General features: G+C 42.2%; 1 protein-coding gene across 2 annotated transcripts in view; it reads right to left on the bottom strand.

Annotated features, from left to right (window-relative positions):
• Positions 1-21,707, bottom strand: part of jag2b (jagged canonical Notch ligand 2b) — a 111,495-nt gene that overhangs the window by 6,953 nt on the left and 82,835 nt on the right. For both annotated transcript variants that reach the window (XM_021612192.3, XM_021612194.3), the window contains 10 exons: positions 15,982-16,095; positions 15,627-15,740; positions 14,889-15,002; positions 14,606-14,722; positions 14,174-14,201; positions 13,512-13,597; positions 6,767-6,880; positions 6,451-6,566; positions 5,993-6,268; positions 5,728-5,859 (listed from right to left, as the gene is read on the bottom strand). In XM_021612192.3, coding sequence (XP_021467867.2) covers positions 5,728-5,859; positions 5,993-6,268; positions 6,451-6,566; positions 6,767-6,880; positions 13,512-13,597; positions 14,174-14,201; positions 14,606-14,722; positions 14,889-15,002; positions 15,627-15,740; positions 15,982-16,095 — 1,211 coding nt within the window. The remainder of the gene's footprint in view (positions 1-5,727; positions 5,860-5,992; positions 6,269-6,450; positions 6,567-6,766; positions 6,881-13,511; positions 13,598-14,173; positions 14,202-14,605; positions 14,723-14,888; positions 15,003-15,626; positions 15,741-15,981; positions 16,096-21,707) is intronic.

The raw sequence follows: 21,707 nt of genomic DNA, 5'->3' as shown, positions 1-21,707 counted from the left end.
GCTGTAACTTGTGTAAAATGTGTAAAAAGTCAAGGGGTCTGAATACTTCCCTAAGTCGCTGTTGGTTGTTTTTCACAGTATAGTTTAGTCTGTTACACCCAATCTAGGGGTTGCTGTGTAGCCTAATAAGATTAAAATGTGTGACTACTTTGCAAGAGGTAATCTACCTGTACATTCATATCAGAATCTCAAAACATTGAGGTGAGGGGAATTTGTGAGTCTATGAGAGGTGAAAGTGAAAATGGGTCATTTTTGTTTGAATTATGGGAGTAGGATATTCATTAACTGTTGAAATGAGGAACACGAGAGCTAGGGAAAGCAATGTGGAAATTAGAAACATAGCCTTTATGCTCAGATGGACATTCTATAACAAGTTAGTTACAAAATATCAAATTTTGTTAAATCAAAATCACAATAGCCTGGCTATTTCTAAGACTGTAGGCCACATTGATTTATTCAAGTTGACTGTGTTTGAGAGGTAATAACTCCCATTTTGGAATAAGCCATCATGATAAAAGGGAACCCATTTCAACCCCAGACCTTGGTCTTTCTAATAATGTTGAAAAGAGTCTCATAAGATTGCCAATAGGACTACTGGTGTTAAGAAATACACGCCAGTGGAATAAAAAAAAAGTTGACAGGCCCGGGTCTCATCTAAACTGAATGAGTAAAGAGTGACACAGCCCAAGTCTCCACCAAATCAGATGCATTGCAGAGTTAACCAAAACATTTTAATGGAGGGGAAACCAAATTATTATATGGCCTGCATTTCATCAAACTCAACACTGCATGCGCTTCCTTGCCACGTGGGCACAAACAAGTATGCTTTGGGAAGGCCCCCTGTTCTGTGGTTATTGACTTGTGATTTGAGACCATCAGATTCTCTAGGAGAATTACAGCCAACACATGCTCCGAATTTTAATTCACATATATGTGATGGTGCTTAGCTTACAACTTTCTGAGAAGCATTGTGACACAAGCCCTCCGAAATAAAAATGGTATTGATTGATCAATTCAAACCCTTTCCCTGCATCCCCAACAGTGTGGGAAAAATCTTCCTGCCCCACCTGGTATTCCCAAATATATTTAAGGGAATCCGATTAGAGACCAGGCAGTTATCTTTAAGGACGTGGTGCGCCAATTTGGAATATCAAGGAGATCTGAGCCGCATGGAAGGAAATCTGATTTCCGTTTGTTAGTTTATGACCAACCATAAAACAGAAAAGATAGGTAAGTTTTGTATCAAAGGGTTGAGGCTCCAACTTTACATGTTGGCAATGCATTTCCTGTACCCACTGTCAAACATCGCCTGCCTGCACAGCGCCAATGATATAACGGATGAACAGTTGTAATTAGCTAGTTCCAAACCACGAGCCCCTTAATAAGCCACCTCAGTGCTTTGGAGGGTGTCAATGAGTATCGCATCTATTCCATTGAATGTAGCCAAGTTTGTTTCCTCAACAGGTGGGCACTTCATGCAGATGATTGAATCTGCCTAAGTAACTAAGCTTCTCGCATTAATTCAGGGGCTTACCTTTCACTGGGGACGGACATGGACCACCCCTACATTCTGAAATTGCATTTTTTATCCCTCCCAGTTGTATCATTGCACTGTGATACAAAAAGCTGCACCGGTGTGCTTTAGTACCATGTGGACACCTCAGAGCGGTCGGGTAGGGTGTCTGGATTTAAGATCACACTGATACCAGTGTGCACGGACAGGCTGCATGAAGGCAAAGCTTCTGAAAGGCTGGTGTATAGGACCAGCACTGGAGAGATGAACAGAGGCAGCTGCTGTCTGTGTTGCGCTTTTTCTCAAGATGTAAAAGTAAGCAGAGCAGAAACTGGCTACTTTTTAGTTGACTGATCTAGCTGTCAAGGTAACTGCTGTTTGAGAGAGAATTTTTTTAATTTATTCCCAGTGCTGAGCTAGTAGTATAACGGACATGTTACGTTAGCAAATGTTTCATCCCCTCTCGACTGACGTGAATGAGTTTAGACAGCTAGAGTTTAGCTTGAGCTGAACTATCTGTCAGGTAGCAGTGTCTAACAGCTGTGTGTATTGAAATGTCTTATAGCTTTTGTTTTGTCCCGTTTCAACCAAAGTAAATTTGATGCTTCGTTAGCTAGCTCACTAACTTTAGCTATTATTTTTGCCTCATTCACACTACACCTGAATCAAATTACGAAACCACTACGCTCATCTCAGTGCAGCAAACACTGGACAAGCAAGATGCTTCAAAGACTAAAACTATTTTAAAGTCTGAAACCTCTAAAGCAGATTTCCATGACACAAAATATGTAAAACAAAAATGTGAGGAAGACCTGGGAGACGCTATTGATGAATGTATACAGATGTTAGAATGCCGAGTCATGCTCATATAATCTCAGATAACAATTACTGCAGTTTAAGACCATCCATAGAACGTACTATATGCCAGTTAAACTGAATATCATACACTCAGAAATGTAATTCTGCTGGAGGTGAAAAACACAAAAAGGGGACATATTTGCATATATTATGGTGTTGTGATGGCTGGCTGAATTCTGGCAAAGCCTATGTTCTTTTATCTCAGCATGTCTACAGATTGTCCCTGTTTTTGTATGCTTGGAAATGTTGATACTGGAGACTTATCAGAAGAAACTGTAACCTAGCATTCATAGCGGCTAAGAAATGCTTTGCCATTAAGTGTACGGTTGGTTATCCTCCCACAATGTATAGCAGAAATGTCAAGTTATTTATCACTAGATTTGATTGATTACAAGATTAAGGGTATACTGTGCAACTTTCATAAGGTCTGATGCTTTATATGCAATACTGTACAACAAAAAGAGTCTATTGAAAACATGCCCATGTCAGGGAAGACAGCTATTTAGGCAATCCCTAGCTTCTGTGCTGCTCAGTCCTGGCTCTGGGGATCTGCTGTACTGATGGTAGTCACTCTGGCCTTGGCCTAACACACCTGAAACCAATAATTAATGTTTCACTAATATCCTAGAGCTAAATGGGGTTGGGGCGCTGCAGGGCCGTGGACCCCTAAGGGCAGGACGGGGTGACCCAGCTATAGTGTGTGCAATTAAAAGTATTATTAAGGTCTATGATATGAATTATATGGAGGATATACTGTTTGTGCGTTAATGTGTGTTTTTATTAAACTTGTGATTTCCAAACCCTTCCCTTGATACAGCCCCAAAAAAGACAAAGGAAGTTGTTGGGGAGAGAGTCGAGTTATTGACTAGACTGGTGAGGGTCGGCGTGCAGGCGGCTCGGGTTGGCTGAAATTTAATAGAGGATGTCATTAAGACAATCAAAAGTTAAGTCTTCATACTTTATTTGTAAGAACTGTTCACTTGTGATGCAATTGGTTAAAGGAGCAACACAATACTGATTATTGAATTATCATTGATCTAGTTCAGTTTAATCACTTAAAAAATATATTTTTTAATGTTTTTATTTCACCTTTATTTAACCAGGTAAGCTAGCTGAGAACAAGCAAAGTAAATAAAAACAATATGGGGGATGAGGTAGGTAGATTGGGTGGGCTATTTACAGATGGACTACGTACAGCGATCGGTTAGCTGCTCAGATAGCTGACGTTTAAAGTTAGTGAGGGAAATTGTAAGTCTCCAGCTTCAGCGATTTTTGCAATTCGTTCCAGTCACTGGCAGCAGAGAACTGGAAGGTGGCCAAAGTAGGTGTTGGCTTTAGGGATGACCAGTGAGAAAAGGTGGGTGTTGTTATCGTGATCAGTGAGCTGAGATAAGGCAGAGCTTTACCTAGCATAGACTTATAGATGACCTGGAGCCAGTGGGTCTGGCGACGAATATGTAGCGAGGGCCAACCGACTAGAGCATACAGGTGGGTAGTATAAGGTGCTTTGGTAACAAAACAGATGGCACTGTGATAGACCACATCCAATTTGATTTTACTAGCGTTTAAGAGCAGTTGGAGGCCACGGAAGGAGTGTTGTATGGTATTGAAGCTCGTTTGGAGGTTAGTTAGCAGTGTCCAAAGAAGGGCCAGACGAAAACAGAATGGTGTCATCTGCGTAGAGGTGGATCAGGGAATCCACCGCAGCAAGAGCGACATTATTGATATACACAGAGAAAAGAGTCGGCCTGAGAATTTAACCCTGTGGTATCCCCATAGAGACTGCCAGAGGTCCGGACAACAGGCCCTCCGATTTGACACACTGAACTCTATCAGAGAAGTAGTTGGTAAACCAGGCGAGGCAGTCATTTGAGAAACCAAGGCTATTGAGTCTGCCGATAAGAATACTGTGATTGACAGAGTCGAAAGCCTTGGCCAGGTCGATGAAGACGGCTGAACAGACTGGTAAATAGGGGTTGCAACAATGGCGGCGGATCATTTTAAAAAGAGAGGGTCCAGATTGTCTAGCCCAGCTGATTTGTACGGGTCCAGGTTTTGCAGCTCTTTCAGAACATCTGCTATCTGGATTTGAGTGACGGAGAAGCTGGGGAGGCTCAGGCAAGTAGCTGCTGGGGGTGCGGAGCTGTTGGCCGGGGTTGGGGTAGCCAGGAGGAAAGCATGGCCAGCCGTAGAGGAATGCTTATTGAAATTTTCGATCAACATGGATTTATCGGTAGTAACCGTGTTACCTAGCCTCAGTGCAGTGGGCAGCTGGGAGGAGGTGCTTGTGATCTCTATGGACTTTACAGTGTCCAAAAACTTTTTGGAGTTAGAACTACAGGAAGCAAATTTCTGTTTGAAAAAGCTAGCCTTGGATTTCCTGACTGTGTGTGTATTCCTGACTTCCCTGAACAGTTGCATATCGGGGGGACTATTCAATGTTATTGGAGTCCGCCACAGGATGTTTTAAATAACTTTTAAATAACGACCAGGCATCCTCGACTGACGGGATGAGGTCAATTAGAAAGGCCAGCTCGCAGAAGTGTTTTGGGGAGCGTTTGACAGTGATGAGGGGTGGTCATTTGACCGCAGACCCATAGCGGATGCAGGCAATGAGGCAGTGATCACGGAGATCTTGATTGAAAACAGCAGAGGTGTATTTGGAGGGCAAGTTGGTCAGGATAATATCTATGAGAGAGCCCATGTTTACAGATTAGGGTTGTACCTGGTAGGTTCCTTCATAATTTATTTGAAATTGAGGGCATCTTGCTTGGGGTGTTAAGCATATCCCAGTTTAGGTCACCTAACAGAACAAACTCTGAAGATAGATGGGGGGAAATCAATTCACATATGGTGTCCAGGGCACAGCTGGGAGCTGAGGGGGGTTCATAACAGGCAGCAACAGTGAGACATTTCTGGAGAGATTCATTTTTAAAATTAGAAGCTCGAACCGTTTGGGCATAGACCTGGAAAGTATAACAGCACTTTGCAAGCTCTCTCTGCTCGCTCTCATATTTAATAATGGTCTCATCTAGCTTGATGACTGTGGCATTTTTGCTTTTTTGTTCTAAATAGAGATGGCTAGAAGGGCCATGCATCATAATAGACCGCATAGAAATTCAGGAAATGAGCATTAGATGCCCCAAAAACTGGGAGGACCATCAGACCAAGCCAAGTTGTCCCCCTCACTTCAAAAACCAAAGTTGCGAACCCGGCATGATCTTCTATTGACATCAATGCATGATTTACCAGAATGTCGGAAAATAACAACAACCTAAAGTCAGGATTTGTCCCTAATGGCAGAAGTCTGAGATGAGGAATTGATTTCGATTGGCTAGCCAGAGGAGCGGACTTACTATGGCAACTTCTACAGCATCCTGATTGGTGTAGGAGAGGTCACAGAGCACAAGGAGGGCGTGGTCTTTGGCCAGGGATCGGGTGGCAGGCAGGTATCTCAGCTCTGAACAGATGTTCTCCACCGTCGTGCCCTGGAGATTACACATAGATACAGTTTGTGAATGTAGGAGGAAAGCAACTTGCACCACAGTGCTTCCTGTAAAGCTGGTACTTCCATTCTGTGATAACATCAAACATCGGTGTGTACAAAGATAAGACACTCACCACTGGCACTTTGGCCCGGTTGAAGATGAGCGTGATGCGGGCACAGCTGTTGTCCAGGTGCCCACTGTTGGGCTGGCACTTGGTGTGGTCGTGGGGTGCGGGCTCACCACTGCCGGAGGAGGATGAGCACACCCCCCAACGATGGCAGGGGGGCGAGAAGCAGGGGAGGTAGCTGTGCTCCTGGCACTCACGCCCACCTGGGCCCGCCTGGGCACATTCCTCACCCGTTGACTTTGGTGACCCTGGGAGAAGGCACAGCCGCAGTCCGCAGAGGACCTGTGGGGGTCAAAGGTCAGAGGGAGGGGTCAACCACAAGCCTCTGGACCAATAAGAGGCCCCATTTCAGTGTTGTACGCTCCTGGTATTGAAGTCCCAATTAGTTTAATTTATTACGAGTGAGTGTGTGGTGTGTGCGCGAGCGATGTGCATGTGTGAATAAGGTGCGAGTGTACACTCACCTTGGTACACTCCACTTTGCCATCGACACAGTGGCAGTTGTTGCACTCCTCTTCCCAGCGACTGCCATGAAGGAACTGCAGGCCGGCATAGTGGCAGCTCTTCCCGATACCGATAACTACAAACGCACACACACACACACAGTAACATACTGCTGTCAATCAACTGAAACCTCAGAGGCTAAGGTCAATTGTGTCTAGGCAGACAGTAAGAGCATGTTGCCATAACAAGACATGAAGGTCTTGATTCTCTAATGAAGTGACACTCATCCTCGTGCGCGCATGTGTGTGTGCATCACGAGGGGGGAGTGAGACTCACACTCTTGGCACTGTGGGCCCGTTCGCCCCAGTGGGCAGACGCAGCGGAAGCCGTTGATCTCATCCACGCAGGTGGCACCGTACGCGCAGGGAGACGACTGGCACTCATCTATATCTGAACGAGAAGAGAGAAGATGAGAGGAAGGGAGATTATAATAATAGAAGTATTTATATGGGGGATTTTCCCCCCCTTTTCCGTGATATGCAATTGTGATCTTATGTATCTTTGCTGCAACTCCCCAACAGGCTCGGGAGAGGCGAAGCGCGAGTCATTTGTCCTCCAAAACATGACCAGCGAAACGGGGCTTTTTAACACTCGCCCACTAAACCCGGAAGCCAGCTGAACCAATGTGTCAGAGGAAACAACGTTCTACTGCTGACCGAAGTCAGCCTGCAGACGCCCGGACTGCCACAAGGAGTCACTAGAGCACGATGAGCCAAGTAAAGCCTCCCCAGCCAAACCCTTCACTAACCCGGACGAAGCTGTGCCAATTGTGCGCCACCCTATGTGTCCAGGTTACGGCCGGGTGTGACACAGTCTACCTCAAGCACTGCCTCAGACCACTGTGCCACTAGGGAGGCTTTACAGAAGTGTTTTTATATATATATATATATATATATACACACACACACATACACACAGTGGGGCAAAAAAGTATTTAGTCAGCCACCAATTGTGAAAGTTCTCCCACTTAAAAAGATGAGGGCTGTAATTTTCATCATAAGTACACTTCAACTATGACAGACTGGGAAGACTGGCTGGGAAGACTGAATCTGCAATAGGTAAGCAGCTTGGTTTGAAGAAATCAACTGTGGGAGCAATTATTAGGAAATGGAAGACATACAAGACAACTGATAATCTCCCTCGATCTGGGGCTCCACGCAAGATCTCACCCTATGGGGTCAAAATGATCACAAGAACGGTGAGCAAAAATCCCAGAACCACACGGGGGGGACCTAGTGAATGACCTGCAGAGAGCTGGGACCAAAGTAACAAAGCCTACCATCAGTAACACACTACGCCACCAGGGACTCAAATCCTGCAGTGCCAGACGTGTCCCCCTGCTTAAGCCAGTACATGTCCAGGCCCGTCTGAAGTTTGCTAGAGAGCATTTGGATGATCCAGAAGAAGATTGGGAGAATGTCATATGGTCATATGAAACCAAAATATAACTTTTTGGTAAAAACTAAACTTGTCGTGTTTGGAGGACAAAGAATGCTGAGTTGCATCCAAAGAACACCATACCTACTGTGAAGCATGCATCATGCTTTGGGGCTGTTTTTCTGCAAAGGGACCAGGACAACTGATCCGTGTAAAGGAAAGAATGAATGGGGCCATGTATCGTGAGATTTTGAGTGAAAACCTCCTTCCATCAGCAAGGGCATTGAAGATGAAACGTGGCATGACAATGATCCCAAACACACCGCCCAGGCAACGAAGGAGTGGCTTCGTAAGAAGCATTTCAAGGTCCTGGAGTGGCCTAGCCAGTCTCCAGATCTCAACCCCATAGAAAATCTTTGGAGGGAGTTTAAAGTCCGTGTAGCCCAGCAACAGCCCCAAAACATCACTGCTCTAGAGGGGATCTGCATGGAGGAATGGACCAAAATACCAGCAACAGTGTGTGAAAACCTTGTGAAGACTTTCAGAAAACATTTAACCTCTGTCATTGCCAACAAAGGGTATATAACAAAGTATTGAGAAACTTTTGTTATTGACCAAATACTTATTTTCCACCATAATTTGCAAATAAATTCATTGAAAATCCTACAATGTGATTTTCTGGATTTTTTCCCCCTCATTTTGTCTGTCATAGTTGAAGTGTACCTATGATGAATTACAGGCCTCACATCTTTTTAAGAGGGAGAACTTGCAATTGGTGGCTGACTAAATACTTTTTTGCCCCACTGTATATATGTGCTTGCTGGGAGTGTTACCCACTGGATTCTGAACACACTGAGATTGATATAAAGTTTGTGCAACTAAGGTACAAACGTTTCGTGTTGGTTTGAAGTACTCGGTTAATCCATGTGTTAAGAGAAGGGATTAAGAGATGGTAGAACAAGGAGCAAAACAGGAACGAGTAGCTCCATCCTCTCTTTGCAAGTTATGAGCCAAATTTCCCCTCCTGAAATTTGAATCAGACTAACACCTACAAAATCAGAATTTGTACAAATAACCTGTGACGAAAAACAAACACCGGAACTACTGCTGCTAGTTCTCGCATTCAATTCCATTCAACAGATTCTATGGTAGTAAACTCAACAAAAAAAAGAAACGTCCACTCACTGTCAACTGCGTTTGTTTTCAAACTTAGTGTGTAAATATTTGTAAAAACATAAGATTCAACAGACAAACTGAACAAGTGCCACAGACAGGTGATTAACAAATGGAATAAAGTTTGCCACATTAAAATGCAAATCGACTTAACATTTTTTGACATGCGTTTTTCAGGATTTTTTTGTTGTTATTCTGTCTTTCACTGTTCAAATAAACCTACCATTTAAATTATAGACTGATCATTTCTTTGTCAGTGGGCAAACGTACAAAATCAGCAGGGATTCAAATACTTTCCCCCCTCACTATTAGAGCAAGTTAAAATAAGTGTTAATTCAGTATTGTTGTAATTGTCATTATTACAAAAAAAATAAAAAAAAACACTGGCCGATTAAATTGGCTTTTTTGGTCCTCTAATAAATCGGTATTGGTATCGGTCTTAAAAATCATAAATCGGTCGACCTCTAGTATCTGGGGTGGCCACCAGCTGCATTAAGTACTGCAGTGCAGTTGCTCCTCATGGACTGCATCTGATATGACAGTTCTTGTGGTGAGATGTTACCCCACTCTCCCACCAAGGCACCTGCAAGTTCCCAGACATTTCTGGGGGGGGGAATGGCCCTAGCCCTCAATCTCCAATCCAACAGGTCCCAGACGTGCTCAATGGGATTGAGATCAAGGCACATCGCTGGCCATGGCATAACACTGACATTCCTGTCTTGCATGAAATCACGCACAGAACGAGCAGTATGGCTGGTGGCATTGTCATGCTGGAGGGTCATGTCAGGATGAGCCTGCAGGAAGGGTACCACATGAGGGAGGAGGATGTCTTGCCTGTAACGCACAGCATTGCGATTGCCTGCAATGACAACAAGCTCAGTCCGATGATACTGTGACACCGCCCCAGACCATGACGGACCCTCCACCTCCAAAATCGATCCCACTGCAGAGTACAGGACTCAATGTAATGCTCATTCCTTCAATGATGAACGCGAATCCGACCATCACCCCTGGTGAGACAAAACTGCGACTCGTCAGTGAAGGGCACTTTTTGCCAGTCCTGTCTGGTCCAGCGACAGTGGGTTTGTGCCCATAGGTGACGTTGTTGCCGGAGATGTCTGGTGAGGACCTGCCTTACAACAGGCCTACTAGCCCCCAGTCCAGCCTCTCTCAGCCTATTACGGACAGTTTGAGAACTGATGGAGGGATTGTCCTGGTGTTAATTCGAGCAGTTGTTGCCATCCTGTACCTGTCCCGCAGTTGTGATGTTCGGATGTACCAATCCTGTGCAGGTGTTGTTACGTGGTCTGCCACTGCGAGGACCATCAGCTGTCCGTCCTGTCTCCCTGTAGTGCTGTCTTAGGCATCTCGCAGTACGGACATTGCAATTTATTGCCCTGGCCACATCTACAGTCCTCATGCCTCCTTGCAGCATGCCAAAGGCACGTTCACACAGATGAGCAGGGAACCTGGGCATCTTTCTTTTGGTGTTTTTCAAAGTCAGTAGAAAGGTGTGTCCTTCGGTGTCCTAAGTTTTCATAACGGTGACCTCAATTGCCTACCTGTAAGCTGTTAGTGTCTTAACGACCGTTCCACAGGTGCATGTTCATTCATTGTTTATGGTTCATTGAACAAGCATGGGAAACAGTGTTTAAACTCTTTACAATGAAGATATGTGAAGTTATGGATTTTTATGATTTACCTTTGAAAGACAGGGTCCTGAAAAAGGGAAGTTACTTTTTTTGCTGAGTTTAGTTCTGTTTACATAGGTCTGTCCATAAGAGATTAGTGCCGACAAATTCAACATTGTTTTGACGTTGGCCGATTTTAGGTGGCTACGTATCATTGAGACAAGGCACTTAAAGGACGGTTAAAAGGGGGCTGAAATAAATCAAATCATTTTATTTGTCACATACAGTTGAAGTCATAAGTTTACATACACTTAGGTTGGAGTCATTAAACTCATTTTTCAACCTCTCCACAAATTTCTTGTTAACAACCTATAGTTTTGGCAAGTTGGTCCGGACATACTTTGGGCATGACAAGTAATTTTTCCAACAAACTATCACAATTCCAGTGGGTCAGAAGTTTACATACACTAAATTGACTGTGCCTTTAAACAGCTTGGAAAATTCCAAAAAATGATGTCATGGCTTTAGAAGCTTCTGATAGGCTAATTTACATCATTTGAGTCAATTGGAGGTGTACCTGTGGATGTATTTCAAGGCCTACCTTCAAACTCAGTGCCTCTGACATCAGGGGAAAATCAAAAGAAATCAGCCAAGACCTCCAAAATTGTAGACCTCCACAAGTCTGGTTCATCCTTGGGAGCAATTTTCAAACACCTGAAGGTACCACATTCATCTGTACAAACAGTAGTATTTAAGTATAAACATCATGGGACCACGCAGCCATACCGAAAAGGAAGGAGACGCGTTGTCTCCTAGAGATGAACGTACTTGTGTGAAAAGTGCAAATCAATCCCAGAACAGCAGCAAAGGACCTTGTGAAAATGCTGGAGGAAACAGGCACAAAAGTATCTATATCCACAGTAAAACAAGTTCAATATCGAGGATATTGAGGCTTGCAAGCCAAAGAGCACCATCCCAACCGTGAAGCACGGGGGTTGGCAGCATCATGTTGTGGGGTGCTTTGCTACAGGAGGGACTGGCGCACTTCACAAAATAGATGGCATCATGAGGGAGGTAAATTATGTGGATATATTGAAGCAAAATCTCAAGACATCAGATAGGAAGTTAAAGCTTGGTTACAAATGGGTCTTCCAAATGGACAAATACCCCATACATACTTCCAAAGTTGTGGCAAAATGGCTTAAGGACAACAAAGTCAAGGTATTGGAGTGGCCATCACAAAGCCCTGACCTCAATCCTATAGAAAATGTGTGGGCAGAACTGAAAAAGCATGTGCGAGCAAGGAGGCCTACAAACCTGACATAGTTACACCAGCTCTGTCAGGAGGAATAGGCCAAAATTCACCCAATTTATTGTGGGACGCTTGTGGAAGGCTACCCAAAACATTTGACGCAACAATTTAAAAAGGCAATGCTAACAAATAGCGAAATGCTTGTCTTTCTAGCTCCAACAGTGCAGTAATACCTAACAATTTCACAACAATACACACATCTCAAGTAAAGGAATTAAGAATCTATAAATATTTGCGCGGGCAATGAGTCATTTTTCTGGCTTAGTCATTAAGAAATTCAAAGGCCATGACTGAAGCCAAATTAAAGTTGTGTTTTAACGTGGGGATCTCGTGTGTCTTCGGATGTGGCATGCGTTTGTACATTCCCTCTGCAAAAACAGTACCCAGTCATTCACCATTCTAGATAACTTGACAGTTTAACCAAGTCTTGAGTCTTAAAGTCGCATTGGCTAGCTAGTGCTAGCCAACTTCTTTCGCCAATTATCTTCAGCTGGTTGCAGTTCGACCATGGCAAAATTGGTTTGATATTGGAAAGCCCACCTGAGGCTAGTTAGGGAGAGTCAATAAATTACAATGTAAACTAAACAATATTTACATGTTGGACATATTTAATTTCTCATTAAATGCTTAAGTCATTGAAATTTGGAGCTATTGACTTTAAAATATTGTTGCATGTACGTGGGGTAATTGACTGATGGTCCCCAACCAGCCCCATAGGGATATTGAATGTCAAACAAAATTAACCATGGGCATTACTATTAGATTGAATTGATGATCATTTGGGACCTATCAGCTGTGGGCAGGATTAAAATAAACCCAACCAAAGGAAAAATGTTACAGTGCCCTTCATTCCATGATATACAATGTTTTCCTATCTCATAAATCTGACTTTATGACCAAAATACTCCTATTTACACTTTGTAGTCCATTTGGACACTATAATAAAATGTTTGACTCATTTATGCCACATTGGCAGTTTTCAAAATGAGAAGATGCTTTTTAGGGGCAGTCACTCTTTAACGCTGACAAAATTCTAACAGTTTCTTGGTTATTTGAATGTCTAATATGCCACAATGTTAGAAGAGCATCTGATCTTTTGCCTAGCCTAGCCAGTGTGAGAAAAACTGTAAAAGTCTGAATGAAAGACAACCACTAGTCATCTGACAAAGGCGAGAGAGGAGATAGAAATTTCAGGGTCATTGAATAATTAATCTACTCAGTTTATGTGCGTGCGTGTGCCTGAAAGACAGAAAGATAGTTTGCGTGTGTGTGAGAGTATGTACGTGCGTGTGTGCGCGCCGAGGGAGGAAAAGAGGAAGGATGACCTCTACTCCCCAATAGGTCAAAGGGACGTGTCGCCCCCCTGTTCTTTCTGTCATTGTCATGGTTACGTTTGTGGTGTCCGACAGCTCGGGTAGTTGATGCATTGGTGTGTGTGAGAGTCAAAGGCCTGCTACACTGGACATTTCAATGAGCATAAGCAGCGTGTTTGCTTCAAGATGTTTTGGATAACCGTATTGTGACTTACTGATACGACAGTCCGGTCCGGCGAACCCGGGGGCACACTCACATCGAAACCAGTTGACACCGTCCACACAGATACCACCGTTGTAGCTGTAAAGATCGAGGGACGGAAAAAAGAAAGAGGGAAGAGAAAGTGTGAGAACAGTGAGCATGAGGTTAGATAGCCCTAAACAGAGCGTACCCGTCTTGACTCATCTCATACATAACAGCAAAGAGGGGAGAGAGTGCAAGTGTGTGTGTTGGGATCCAAGTCACAAAGGCTAAATTCTGCTCATCAATACACACCTTTCAAATGCTAATATCTACCCCCCACTCCTCAATCCAACCCCTTCAAGCCTCCTTCCCCTCCTTGTGCTCCCTAGGTCAGCAGTGAAGAATGGAGGGGAGGGCAGGAGAAGAGAAGGGGAGGTAGAGGAGAGGTTGCTCCCCCGTTGTTCCTATATGGGGGAGGTGGGGGGGACTCATTTAAGGCCCCTAGAGCCTCCATTGTCCCCTCCCGTTCATTTAAAACCAACGCTGGGTTTCGGATTAAGGAACATCTTTCCTGTATTTTACGAGCTGGGGGGGGCGTTGAGACAATTCATGGTGGTTGTTGTACAGCAAAAGGGAGGGTCAAAACAGAGAAAAGGCATGACAAAGGGGGAGGAGAGAAGGAAATGCACGTACCAGGGGTGAGGGTTACAGTCGTTGGTGTCTGGAGAAAAATACAAGATAAAGCCATAAGAAAGTGAAAACCATGCTTTAAAAAATATATATATATATATATATCTAAAATGGCAAAATCTTTAGTTGCATAAGTGCATTCGAGTCAGGACGAGGCCCTTGAAATAGACATATCTACATGGACATGTGCAGGAGTAAAATTGAGGCGCTGAGGAAAAACTCTGGGTTTTGTTTATCTTGAAGTGTACACTCGTTCACTACTTCAAACAAATCTAAAAGCATTGGATTGGTGGTGTGGCCTGGGGGGGGAGTTTCCACCATATTTCTTATACCAGTCATTTCCTTTCAAATAAGTGAAGACGTAGCCTCTGTGCGACACTGGTGGCAGCAGTGGGATACACTGGTAGCAGCGGTGGGATGTAAACTGCGACTTACTTTGGGCGCAGGTGGGGCCCTCCCAGCCCTCTTTGCAGATGCAGGTGAAGGAGTCGCCGCCTCCCACACAGGTGCCTCCGTTGGAGCAGGGGCTGGACACACACATGCTGTTCTTGGCTGGAGTGGAAGGGACAACGACAAAAATAATAATAATAAAGTGGTGAGATGATGATATGATACAGACTGAATACATTGAATCGATAGAGACGAGACAGACGGGGATACAGAGAGATATTCAAATAATGCATAAAAGCACACACACACACACACACCCCCCCCTCACCTGTGTTACAGGTACTGCCGCCCCTCCCAGGGGGGCAGGCACAGCGGAAAGCGTCCCCGTGGTCATAGCAGGTGCCCCCGTTACTGCAGGTGTTGGCGTCACACTGACTCTCACCTGTGTGCGCACACATTTTAGATGTCATCCCGAAGATGCTTAGACCCAATAGACCTCGGTCTGTTCAATTTAAATTATGCAATTCATTTCATTTCATTCAACACATCTGATTAGCGCACACGCAGACACTGCAGGGCTTGACATTACCTTTTTTTTATCCACTTGTCCTTCAGACAAGTAGGACAGATTTTTTACTTGTCAGAAAGCTCAAGTTATTTATCCCCCCCGCCCCCAAAAAGGTTTAACACCGTAGACAAAAAGGATGATTGAGAATTGTGAGAATTATTGTGTGACTAGGGTAGCAAAATTATATGAATTTTAGCATAATTCCACATTTCCTACTTATTCTCTCCTGAATCTTCTTACCGGGAGTTCTTGATTTTGGAAAGATTACCAGAATTTTGCAACCCTATGAATGATGCTAGGAAACGCTTCATAAAATAATATCTGGATGACACTTGGATCCGCTTTCATTCAGAGTAGCCTAATTGTTTGATTCATAGATTTTTTTTCTTCTTGTCCATTCATACAACATAAATCTATAATCTGTTTGCCTGAATGTTTATTTTATTCTTTTTAACTTGCCCTGGGCAAGCGTTAATGTCGAGCCCTACACACACTTACGGGAGTGGCAGGTCTTGCCCTTCCAGTTGTTGGTACACTCGCAGTAGAAGTCGTTGACCAGATCCACACAGAAGCCACCATTCTTACACGGGTTACGGTTGCACTCGTTCACATCTGAGGAGGAAGTAAGGAAAGGAAAATAAAATGTCAATGGCTGTGTTATAAGGAGGAGGTGAATGGGAGGGAAAGGAAGATGGAGAAAGGGGAGGAAGAGTAGTATGGTGAAGAGGAAAAAGACGAGGAAGATGAGAAGATCGGAGTAGGAGAAGAACGACAGTGGGAAAGGGTAGGAAGAAAAAATAATTGGAGCAGGAGGATACAAAAAGTAGGAGGAGAAAAAGGAGCTTTAACTTACTAAGGTCACAGAGCCGGCCCTCCCACCCATCAGGACAGAAGCACTGGAAGGAGTTGACCCCATCGATGCAGGTGCCTCCGTTCCGACACGGGCTACTCACACAGTCGTTCACGTCTAAAATAGAAAAATAAGCATTCTAGTTTTTTGCCTTTATTTATCCAGGAAATCCCATTGAGGTCAGAACAGGGGTTTTCAAACTATTTGGGCCTGGGACCCCTTTTGTTATAGCAAATTCATCAGGGACCTCCGAGCATGGTGAGAATTCAGCAGTTTTAAAGCTAAAATTGCAGTGCATTTACGCTGAAAATAATACTTCTTGTATGCCCTAAAAATGTTGAGTTGAAAACTGGATCAATGATGAGTATTGTGGATCCCTGTGAGCCTCCCAGGCCCTGTTGTGCATCTAAGGGTAGCATATATTGTAGATTAACTATATTACATTGCAAAGTTTTCACCCTCAATTTATTTCACAAAACGCTTGGCCAAATCTGTTAAATCTGTAGTTCCCAGCAATATTTATTTAAACAAAATAATTACATGTAAAAAATGTAAATAAAATTCTGGCAGCAGACCCTTGCAGTACCGCCACAAACCCCGGTTTGGGAACAACTGGGTCAGCAGACCTCTTTTACAAGGGAGACATGTCCCAATAACATCTGCTTTGTCCTGAAGTGTGCACTCATTCACTACTTCCCACAAATCTAAAAGCATTGGATTAGTGGATGCACGGGCTAGTGGGAGTTTCCACCACATTTATTATACTAGTCTACACTAGTTCTCTTGCAAATCAGTGAAAGGAATTGAACAAAAACACTTTGGTAAGAAGGAAAAATAATTAGGACATAGCCCTAGACTAGAGTGGTTGCCACACCCACTGAATGAGATCCTCAGGAAGCGATGTTTAAATCTAAGAACTTCTACCCAGACTGAGGTACCCAGTTAGGCGGGCTGTCAGACAGGCAGAAAGAGTGTCCAGCTGGAAAAACTCGTTGCATTATTATAAGACATTGTAATCTTCTGCCATCATGGTCAGGTTGTATACCGGATGTATAAGGACGTTAACAGCTTTTTTAGCGACCAGAAGAATTGCTGTAATTTTTCAAATTTGTGGTTAGATATATATTTTTTTAACCTTTATTTAACCAGGAAGGCTAGTTGAGAACAAGTTCTCATTTACAACTGCGACCTGGCCAAGATAAAGCAAAGCAGTGCAACACAGTTTCACATGGAACAAACATACAGTCAATAATACAGTAGAAAAAGTCTATATACAGTGTGTGCAAATGAGGAAGGATAACGGAGATAAGGCAATAAATAGGCCATAGTGGCGAAATAATTACAATATAGCAATTAAACACTGGAGTGATAGATGTGCAGAAGATGTGTGCAAGTAGACATACTGGGGTGCAAAGGAGCAAAAATAAATAAATAGATAACAGTATGGGGATGAGGTAGTTGGATGGGCTATTTACATATGAGCTATGTACAGGTGCAGTGATCTGGTCTGACAGCTGGTGCTTAAAGTTAGTGAGGGAGATGTGAGTCTCCAGCTTCAGCTAGATATAGTGTAGTCAATCCAGAAAACATCATTTTCAGGCTGTCACCTGGTTAAGACTTCATGTCTCAAATGTATATACTATTGGCAGTAGGTGCCACTGAAAATTAGAATTGAAGAAAACCATGCTTGGAATGGAATTTTAAAAAATAAGATTTTAACATCAAAAACTTGATTATAATTTTTGAAATTGCAGTTAAATACTAATGTTATTTCAATGTTTTTATGAATATCGCTAGCAACAGAATACACATTTTGAATTACATAGTGCCGTCAGAAAGTACACACCCCTTGACTTTTTGCACAGTGTTACAAAGTGCTATTAAAAACTGATTTAATTGTCGTTTTTTTGTGAACGATATATACAAAACTGTCATTGTTTAATAAGATCTTGTAAAAAAATAAATACAATTAAACCAATAGATCTTATTAGATACGTATTCAACCCTGAGTCAATACATGTTAGATTCACCTTTGGCAGCGATTACAGCTGTGAGTCTTTCTGGGTAAGTCTCTAAGAGCTTTCCACACCTGGACTGTGCAACATCTGCCCATTATTCTATTAAAAACATCCAGCTCTGTCACATTGGTTGTTGATCATTGCTGGACAACCATTTTCAGGTCTTGCCATAGATTTTCAAGCCGATTTAAGTCAAAACTGTAATTCATCCACCGTCTTCCTGGTAAACCACTCCAGGGTAGATTTGGCCTTGTGTTTTTAGGTTATTGTCCTGCTGTAAGGTGAAGTCATCTCCCATTGTCTGGTGGAAACAAACAACCAGGTTTTCCTCTAGGACTTTGCCTGTGCTTAGCTCCAGTCCTTAACGATTACAAGCATACCCATAACATGATGTAGCCACCACTATGCTTGCAAATATGGAGTGGTACGCAGTAACACTTTGTATTCAGGATGAAAAGTGAATTATTTTGCCGCATTACTTTAGTGTCTTGTTGCAAACAGCATGCATGTTTTGGGATATTTTTATTCTGTACAAGCTCCCTTATATTCACTGTCAATTATGTTAGTATTGTGGAGTAACTACAATGTTAATCCATCCTCAGTTTCTCCTATCACAACCATTAAATTCTGCAACTGTTTTAAAGTCACCATTGGCCTCATGGTGAAATCCCTGACCGGTTTCCTTCCTCTCCAGCAACTGAGTTAGGAAGGACACCTGTATCTTTGTAGTGACTGGGTGCATTGATACACCACCCAAAGTGTAATTAATAACTTCACCATGCTCAAAGGGATAATCATTGTCTGCTTTAAAAAAATAAAAATTTAATCTGTGCCCTTCTTTGCGAGGCATTGGAAAACCACCCTGGTCTTTGTGGTTGAATCGTGTGTTTGAAATGGATTGTTTGACTAAGGGACCTTACAGATAAGTGTGTGTATGGGGCACAGAGATTAAGTAATCTCAAAAAATCATGTTAAACACTTATAGCACACAGAGTGAGTCAACGCAACTTACATGACTTGTTACATTTTACTCCTGAACGTATTTAGGCTTGCCACAATAACAGGGTTGAATACTTATGGACTATTTGTAAACATAATAAAAAATAAAAAAAACAATTCCACTTTGACATTATGGTGTGTAGGACAGTGACTAAAACACATTACATTTAATACATTGTGCATTCTGGCTATAAAATGTTGAAAAAAAATCAAGTGGTATTAATATTTTGAAGGAACTGTACCTACAATAGTAAATGAGATCCTAATTGAGCAAATTACACTCACTGAAGTATCTGACATAGCGAATAGGCTACCAGTGCGGCAAGTGCTGCTGGCTAGCTACAGATTGAGAGAAGACTTGAAATACACAAGATGGTGGCGGTCACACATTGTTGGACTACTTCATGGAGCAAAAAAACGATTCAGGCTGTCACCTGGTTAAGACTTCATGTCTCAAATGTATATACTATTGGCAGTAGGTGCCACTGAAAATTAGAATTGAAGAAAACCATGCTTGGAATGGAATTTAAAAAAATAAGATTTTAACATCAAAAACTTGATTATAATTTTTGAAATTGCAGTTAAATACTAATGTTATTTCAATGTTTTTATGAATATCGCTAGCAACAGAATACACATTTTGAATTACATAGTGCCGTCAGAAAGTACACACCCCTTGACTTTTTGCACAGTGTTACAAAGTGCTATTAAAAACTGATTTAATTGTCGTTTTTTTGTGAACGATATATACAAAACTGTCATTGTTTAATAAGATCTTGTAAAAAAATAAATACAATTAAACCAATAGATCTTATTAGATACGTATTCAACCCTGAGTCAATACATGTTAGATTCACCTTTGGCAGCGATTACAGCTGTGAGTCTTTCTGGGTAAGTCTCTAAGAGCTTTCCACACCTGGACTGTGCAACATCTGCCCATTATTCTATTAAAAACATCCAGCTCTGTCACATTGGTTGTTGATCATTGCTGGACAACCATTTTCAGGTCTTGCCATAGATTTTCAAGCCGATTTAAGTCAAAACTGTAATTCATCCACCGTCTTCCTGGTAAACCACTCCAGGGTAGATTTGGCCTTGTGTTTTTAGGTTATTGTCCTGCTGTAAGGTGAAGTCATCTCCCATTGTCTGGTGGAAACAAACAACCAGGTTTTCCTCTAGGACTTTGCCTGTGCTTAGCTCCAGTCCTTAACGATTACAAGCATACCCATAACATGATGTAGCCACCACTATGCTTGCAAATATGGAGTGGTACGCAGTAACACTTTGTATTCAGGATGAAAAGTGAATTATTTTGCCGCATTACTTTAGTGTCTTGTTGCAAACAGCATGCATGTTTTGGGATATTTTTATTCTGTACAAGCTCCCTTATATTCACTGTCAATTATGTTAGTATTGTGGAGTAACTACAATGTTAATCCATCCTCAGTTTCTCCTATCACAACCATTAAATTCTGCAACTGTTTTAAAGTCACCATTGGCCTCATGGTGAAATCCCTGACCGGTTTCCTTCCTCTCCAGCAACTGAGTTAGGAAGGACACCTGTATCTTTGTAGTGACTGGGTGCATTGATACACCACCCAAAGTGTAATTAATAACTTCACCATGCTCAAAGGGATAATCATTGTCTGCTTTAAAAAAATAAAAATTTAATCTGTGCCCTTCTTTGCGAGGCATTGGAAAACCACCCTGGTCTTTGTGGTTGAATCGTGTGTTTGAAATGGATTGTTTGACTAAGGGACCTTACAGATAAGTGTGTGTATGGGGCACAGAGATTAAGTAATCTCAAAAAATCATGTTAAACACTTATAGCACACAGAGTGAGTCAACGCAACTTACATGACTTGTTACATTTTACTCCTGAACGTATTTAGGCTTGCCACAATAACAGGGTTGAATACTTATGGACTATTTGTAAACATAATAAAAAATAAAAAAAACAATTCCACTTTGACATTATGGTGTGTAGGACAGTGACTAAAACACATTACATTTAATACATTGTGCATTCTGGCTATAAAATGTTGAAAAAAAATCAAGTGGTATTAATATTTTGAAGGAACTGTACCTACAATAGTAAATGAGATCCAAATTGAGCAAATTACACTCACTGAAGTATCTGACATAGCGAATAGGCTACCAGTGCGGCAAGTGCTGCTGGCTAGCTACAGATTGAGAGAAGACTTGAAATACACAAGATGGTGGCGGTCACACATTGTTGGACTACTTCATGGAGCAAAAAAACGATTCAGGCTGTCACCTGGTTAAGACTTCATGTCTCAAATGTATATACTATTGGCAGTAGGTGCCACTGAAAATTAGAATTGAAGAAAACCATGCTTGGAATGGAATTTTAAAAAATAAGATTTTAACATCAAAAACTTGATTATAATTTTTGAAATTGCAGTTAAATACTAATGTTATTTCAATGTTTTTATGAATATCGCTAGCAACAGAATACACATTTTGAATTACATAGTGCCGTCAGAAAGTACACACCCCTTGACTTTTTGCACAGTGTTACAAAGTGCTATTAAAAACTGATTTAATTGTCGTTTTTTTGTGAACGATATATACAAAACTGTCATTGTTTAATAAGATCTTGTAAAAAAATAAATACAATTAAACCAATAGATCTTATTAGATACGTATTCAACCCTGAGTCAATACATGTTAGATTCACCTTTGGCAGCG

This window comes from Oncorhynchus mykiss, chromosome 8 (genome assembly GCF_057628025.1).
Source record: "Oncorhynchus mykiss isolate SJ-2025 chromosome 8, ASM5762802v1, whole genome shotgun sequence".
NCBI lineage: Eukaryota > Metazoa > Chordata > Actinopteri > Salmoniformes > Salmonidae > Oncorhynchus > Oncorhynchus mykiss.
The sequence above is the reverse complement of the archived record's forward strand: the minus strand, read 5'-3'. Positions and strand labels throughout refer to the sequence as shown.